General features: G+C 43.9%; 1 protein-coding gene across 1 annotated transcript in view; it reads left to right on the top strand.

Annotated features, from left to right (window-relative positions):
- The first annotated feature begins 3031 nt into the window (after positions 1–3031).
- The window catches only part of LOC105517939 (uncharacterized protein FLJ43738), a 59039-nt gene continuing 54714 nt past the window's right edge, over positions 3032–7356 (top strand). The window contains exon 1 of the mRNA XM_011950712.1: positions 3032–3160. Coding sequence (XP_011806102.1) covers positions 3062–3160 — 99 coding nt within the window. The 5' untranslated portion in view covers positions 3032–3061. The remainder of the gene's footprint in view (positions 3161–7356) is intronic.

Genomic DNA, 7356 nt, shown 5'->3' on the forward strand with positions numbered 1-7356 from the left:
AGAGTCTGGCTCTGTCACCCAGGCTGGAGTGCAGTGGCGTGATATTGACCCACTGCAACCTCTGCCTCCCTGGTTCAAGTGATTCTCCTGCCTCAACCTCCAGAGTAGCTGGGATTATAGGCGCGTGCCACCACGCCAGGCTAATTTTTGTATTTTTAGTAGAGATGGGGTTTCACCATGTTGGCCAGGCTGGTCTTGAACTCCTGACCTCGTGATCTGCCCGCCTTAGCCTCCCAAAGTGCAGGGATTACAGGCGTAAGCTACCGTGCCTGACCTAGCCTCCCCTCTCTTTAACCTGCACCGTCATGGCTGTACAATGCAGGGGTTCATATGTAAGAGCTTTGGTGACAAAAACACTTTGATCATGGCTCAGTCACTTACCAGCAAGTTACCTGCTTTCTCTGAGTCTCAGTTTCCTCCTCTGTGAAATGGGGGTGATCACTCCTACCTCAGAGCGTTGTTTTAAGGATCACAGGAGCTGATGTGTGTAAACTGCTTAGCACAGTCCAGAGGGTGCTGGTGTGGAGGCAGCAGCTGCCTCCCGAGGCCGTGTGTGTGGGCCGCCCCATTATACTCTGACACAGCCTATGGTCATCAACAGAGCACGAGTCGGCTCAGCAGGCCAGTTGTATGTCTGGTTTTGCCAGAAAATAATAGCATAAGATTATTTATTGTAAACCCAGCATAATTATTTTTGGCAATCATCTTCAATTTCAAATTAGGCCATAGATCATGTATACCTTACTAGTAAATATTGGTTGGCTAGTAACCTAGTAAGATTCTAGAAAGATTCTGTGTCTGGGGTGAACTCTTATTTTAAAAGGATAGTATTGCATAGCGGAGGGGCCCCACTTAGCCCCGCAGAACTGGTTTGGATGCTGGTTCCACAACGTATTGGCTAAGAGACCTTGGATGATCGTGTCAGAACTCTGGGCCTCAGTTTCCCCATCTGTAATGTGGCGATGACAGCAGCCAGACAAGGTTAAGGATGAGATGACATTAGCACAAGTTGGGACTGGCTGTAGCAGGAGCACAAACATTCCCTTGCACTGTTCCACTCTTACTCGACCAGGGCTCTTAACTCAGGGGACTTGTGTCTGCTGGGGACATTTGGCAGCGTGTGGAGGCATTTTGGTTGTCACAACTGAGAGTGGGGTGCCGCTGGCATCTAGTAAGATACTATTAAACATGCCACAATGCACAGGACTGTCCCCTGAGCAAAGAATGGCCTGCCCCAACTGTCGGCACTATGGAGGCTGTGAGCCCCCAGCCTGGAATTCTATTCTGGTACATGTCTCACTGACTCTGATGATCTGAGCACTTTTTAAAATTTTTATTTTTGCACTGGGGATTCCTTCTACCTTGAGTGGTCTTTTTTTTTTTTTTTTTTTTTTTTTTTTTGAGATGGAGTTTCACTCTTGTTGCCTAGGCTGGAGTACAATGGTATGATCTCAGCTCACTGCAACCTCCGTCTCCCGGATTCAAGCAATTCTCCTGCCTTAGCCTCCCAAGTAGCTGGGATTACAGGCATGCGCTACCATGTCCGGCTGATTTTGTATTTTTAGTAGAGACAGGGTTTCTCCATTTTGATCAGGCTGGTCTCGAACTCCTGACCTCAGGTGATCCGCCCCCCTCGGCTTCCCAAAGTGCTGGGATTATAGGTGTGAGCCACCGCGCCTGGCCCAGAATGCTTTTTCTATAAAAGGGATCCATGTATTTCACCAGTCAGAGATGTACTAGGTAGGGAAAAAACAAAACGAAACAAAAAAACCCTCAAGTTTTGGAGGCAGGATTGACCTGGTTTGAATCCCAGATCTGACTCTTTGTCATGTGATAAGCTAGAGTCTCCGAGGCTCAATTTCATCTGCAAAATGGGGATAGATACCTCCTTCCTTGGGGTTAAAAGATTAAGAAAGATGATGTATGAGATGGTGCTCAAAAAGATCAGTCTATTCCTTTCAACATGCCTGTAAATGTATTTCTAGGGCATGTAAAAGCCAAGTCACTCACATTCAGGAAGAGTAGGCGCTTCTAAAACAAGTCACGGGCCAGGTGTGCTCAGCCTGGGCGACAGAGCGAGACTCCTCCTCAAAAACAAAAAAAAAAAAAAAGAAAAAAGAAAAAGTATTCTGACAGCTACCTATATGCCTTGCAATGGTTCCATGCACCCACCCTTTTCATGAGGCGCACTAGTGTAAAACCATCCTGGTGGGAGGTGTGCATGCTTGTATTTGGCTCAGATGTGCCAGTTGTGTTCTACGTCAATATCTGTATTTTCCTCATCAGATCACAACAGGTGGAGCAACCCACTGAGTACTAAATGTACACACTGGCATGATATATCCTTGATGGGAGAACTGCCTGGAGCACTCCATCCAATAGCCTTCCTGCAGCAATGGCCAGGCTCTCTGCTGACCCATACAGGAGCCCATAGCCATATGAGGGTACTGAGCATTTGGAATGTGGCTTGTGTGAGAAGGAAGTGCATTTTATATTTTATTTAATTTTAATTATTTACAATTCAAGTAGCTACCTATGGCCCATAGCTACCATCGTGGATAGCACAACAGGTCTAGAACGTTGGTTCTCAAGTTACCTGGAGAGCTATTAAACCTCCCGTTGTGGAGGCCACACCCCAGACCAATGAAATCAGACTGCCTGGGAGTGGCACCCACACATAGGTGTTCCTGTTGTGTCCCAGATGATTCAGGAAATGCTTGTATTACTTATTAACAGATGTCATCAAGATTAAGTCACACACATTCAATTCTAGAGAATTTACAGGACCTCAGTTTGGGAAACTAGCACAGAACATGCTGCCCGTGGGTGTTTCCCCATTCTTTATTTTTTTAATTAAAGTTTTCCCTTTTGGGTTGTGATTTTATCATTGGCTCATCTCAGGTTGCTTGATCCTTCTGTGCTTGTCTCGGGGCTGTCATGAGGAAAGGTCTAATGCTGGGTGTATTTCCCCCCAGGATGGCAAACTGTCATGAGTCGTGGCAGTGAGAAGTCTGCCAACATTTTAGATTGCCTTTTGACTTTAAAAACAGAAGTTCCAATCATGACCGAGGAGCAAAAGCAGGATTTAAATCCCCTGACCATAAAGATCAAGTGTGCTTCCTGCCTTCCGTCACAGCCTGTGCCCATTCAGGAACTAGAGGTAAGAATGAGCTGGACGCATGGAGTTTAGAGCTCCTCCCCTTCTACCCACCTGCCCGTCATATGCCATCACTAGTCCTCCCGATGGCCCCAAATGTGAGATGTGGTTATCACCTGCATTTTACTATTTAGGATCCTACAGTGAGATACAAAAGAGATGGGGTTCCTGGGATTAGGTGTGACCAATCCTGGGGTCTCCTACTACGCTGCAGGTGCTCTTCAAATGCAGGTCATGAGCTTCCCTTCAGGAGCCCCTGGGCTTTGTTGTTCCTGTGGCAGTTACCAGCAGGATGCTCGCTCATTGTTAACCAACCAGGTTCAGTACTGCTGTTTATTCTGTGAGTTCTTTGTTCCCTCTCCTGGTTGGATTCCTGTCTCCTGAATTCTCTCCCTTTATTTGCTGTCTGGTTTTGCTGGAGTGCATCCTCTAGTAGCTTCTCGAGAAAAGGTCAATGGGAGATTTATTTTTGAGATCTCATATGTCTGCAGATATATTTTTTCTACCTTTTTTTATCCTTACACATGACTGGTAGTTTGGATGTGTATAGAATTCTAGGCTAAAAATCATTTGCCTTCAGAGTTTTGAAGGCATTGTTCTATCATCTTTTATTTTCATACAAGTTGAACCTTTGTATGCGACCTGTTTTTTGTTTCTCCAAGTGCTCATAAAATCTTTGTCTCCTTTTTTATTTTATTTATCTATTTGAGGCAGAATTTCGCTCTTGTTGCCCAGGCTGGAGTGCAAGGGCACAATCTCAGCTCACTGCAACCTCCGCCTCCTGGGTTCAAGCAATTCTTCTGCCTCAACCTCCCAAGTAGCTGGGATTACAGGCATGCACCACCACGCCCAGCTAATTTTGTATTTTTAGTAGAGACAGGGTTTCCCCATGTTGGTCAATCTGGTCTCGAACTCCCAACCTCAGGTGATCCACCCGCCTTGGCCTCCCAAAGTGTTGGGATTACAGGTGTCAGCCACTGCGCCCAACCTTGTCTCCTTTAAAAAAAAATTTTTTTTGAGACAGGGTCTCACTCCACTGCCCTCTCTGGAGTGCAGTGGTGCAATCATAGCTTACTGCAGCCTCAACCTCCTGAGCTCAGGTGATCCTCCTGCCCCAGCCTCCCTAGTAGCTGAGACTGCAGGTGCACACCACCACACCCAGCTAATTTTTGTATTTTTTGTAGAGACAGGGTTTTGCCATGTTACCCAGGCTGGTCCTGAACTCCTGGGATCAAGTGATCCTCCTGCCTTAGCCTTCCGAAGTGCTAGGATTACAGGTGTAAGCCACAGTACCAGCCCTTTTTGTCTTCTGAAACTGCTTAATTGTGTGTCTTAGTGTGAGTAGGTCCATATACATATGTCATACTTTTACTTTAAAATATAGATTCACAGAAAGTTGCAAAGACAGTACAGAGAGGTCCCATGTATCCTTTACCCAATTTCCTCAGTAATTAGGTGTTTTCATAACTATAGCACAATATCAAAATCAGCACATTGACATTGGTCTAATGTGTATATAGGTCTGTGCCATTTTATTGTACATGTATGTAACTGTCACAACACTTGAGATGTAGAAATAATCTATTGTCACAAAGATCTCCTTCACGCTACCCTTTTATAGTCACAACAACCCCCTAATACCCAGCATCCCTAACCAGTAATTTGCTCTCTATCTCTATACTTTTGTCAGTTTGAAAATGTTATTGTTAAGGATTGAATTGTGTCCCCCCCAAAAAATTGTATGTTGAACTCCTAACGCCCAGTATCTCAGAATGTGGTCTTATTTGGAAAGATGGTCTTTGCAGAGGTGATCAAGTTGAAATGAGGTCATTAGGGTATCCTTATGTAAAAGGGGGAAATTGGACCCAGAGACAGACACACATAGAGGGAAGACTATGCAAAGTGACACACGGAGAACGCCACGTGGACAGTGGATGCTGCCACATGCCAGGGGACATCTGGGGCCACTAGAAGCTGGAAGAGGCAAGGAAGGACCTTCTCGAGCACCTTCCGAGGAAACGTGGCCCTGCCAACAGCTTAATTTCTGACTTCTAGCCCTCAGAACAGGGAGACAATAAATTTCTGTCATTCTAAGCCCCCCCCAGTTTATGGCGCTTCGTAGGAAACTGGCGTGGTTATATAAATGAAAACACCCAGCATGTGACCTTTTGAGACTGGCCTTCTCCCCCACTCCAGCATAATGCCCTTGCATGTAGTTTGGTCATGTTTCTTTATTTACTCTGTCTTTTAATTGACATATTTAGACCATTATATTTAGAGTAAATGTTGCTATATTAGAGCTTAAGTCTACCATTTTAATTTTTGTTTTCTATCTGTTCCTACTGTTTTTTTGTTTCTCATGGTTTTTATTCCTGCTTTCTTGTGGGTTACTTGACCAATTTTTAGAATTCCATTTTGATTTATCTGTAGTATTTTTGAATTTATATCTCTTGGTATAGATTTTTAGTGGCACTCTGGGTATTATATTATGCATACATAACTTTTCACAATCTATTGGTATCAATATTTCACCAGTTTGAGTGAAATATAGAAACTTTACCTCCCTTCAGACCCCTTTAGTTTTCCTAAATATTTCCTCTACATAGATTGATAACCACATGAGATGATGTTTTGCTTCAACTGTCAAACATAACCTAGAAAACTCAAGGGTTGAAGGAAAGTGTATATGTTTACCTGTGGTTCTACTTATTTCATTATCCTTTCTTCCTTTCTAATGTTGCAAGACTTCTTTTGTCATTTCCTTTCTGTTTCAAGAACTTCCTTTAGCCTTTCTTGTAGGATAAATCTGCTGAAAACAAATTCTTTTAGTTGTTCTTTGTCTCAGGGTGTTTTTATTTTTCCTTCATTCTGGAAGTATAGTTTCACTGGATATAGAATTGATATAGAATGGGGTTGATTTTTTTTTTTTTTTCTTTTGAAACAGAGTCTGGCTCTGTCACCCAGGCTGGAGTGCAGTGGCGTGATATTGACCCACTGCAACCTCTGCCTCCCTGGTTCAAGTGATTCTCCTGCCTCAGCCTCCTGAGTAGCTGGGATTATAGGCACACACTACCATGCCTGGCTAATTTTTGTATTTTTAGTAGAGATGGGATTTCACCATCTCAGCCAGGCTAGTCTTAAACTCCTGACCTCAGGTGATCCATGTACCTCAGCCTCCCAAAGTGCTGGGGTTACAGGTGTGAGCCACTGCACCTGGCCGGATTTTTTTTTTTTTTTAACACTTGAAAAATGTTATACCACTTTCTTCTTACCACTACAGTTTCTGATGGGATATCTGCTGTCATTCAAATTGCTTTTTTTTCCCTATAGGTAAGATGGCATTTATCTCTTGCAGCTTTCAAGATTTTCTTTCTTTGCCACTAATTTACGGAAGTTTGACTATGACATGTCTTGATGTGGATTTCTTTGTGTTTCTCCTATTTGGGGTTCTCTCAGCTCTTTGAATCTATAGGCTTATGTATTTTGCCAATTTTGAGAAAATTTTAGTCATTGTTTATTGGAATACTTTTCAGCACCACCTTTTGTCTCCTCTCCTCCTGAAACTCCAATGACATGAATATTAGTTCTTTTGTTTTAGTCCCACAGGGTCCTGAAGTTCTGATTTTGGTTTTTGTGTCTTTTTTCCACTGTGTTGTTCAGATTGGGTAATTTCTTTTTTTCTTTTTGTCTTGAGACAGAGTCTTCATCTGTCGCCCAGGCTGGAGTGCAGGGCACAATCTCAGCTCACTGCAAGCTCTGCCTTCCGGGTTCACGCCATTCTCCTGCCTCAGCCTCCAGAGTAGCTGGGACTACAGGCGCTCGCCACCATGCCCGGCTAATTTTTTTGTATTTTCAGTACAGATGGGGTTTCACCATGTTAGCCAGGATGGTCTCGATCTCCTGACCTCATGATCCACTTGCCTTGGCCTCCCAAAGTGCTGGGATTACAGGCATAAGCCACTGTGCCCAGCCCAGATTGGGTAATTTCTATTGTTTTATCTTCAGGTTTACAGATTCTTTCCTCTGTACATTCCATTCTGCTGTTGAATCCATTGAGTTTTTTATTGCAGTTATTGTATTTTTCAGTTCTAAGATTTCCATTTGTTTTTTGTTTGTTTGTTTGTTTTTGAGTTGGAGTCTCACTCTGTCACCCAGTGCAATGGTGCCATCTTGTCCCACTGCAACCTCCGCCTCCCGGG

Source organism: Colobus angolensis, unplaced genomic scaffold, assembly GCF_000951035.1.
Source record: "Colobus angolensis palliatus isolate OR3802 unplaced genomic scaffold, Cang.pa_1.0 Scaffold31, whole genome shotgun sequence".
NCBI classification, from domain to species: Eukaryota; Metazoa; Chordata; class Mammalia; order Primates; family Cercopithecidae; genus Colobus; species Colobus angolensis.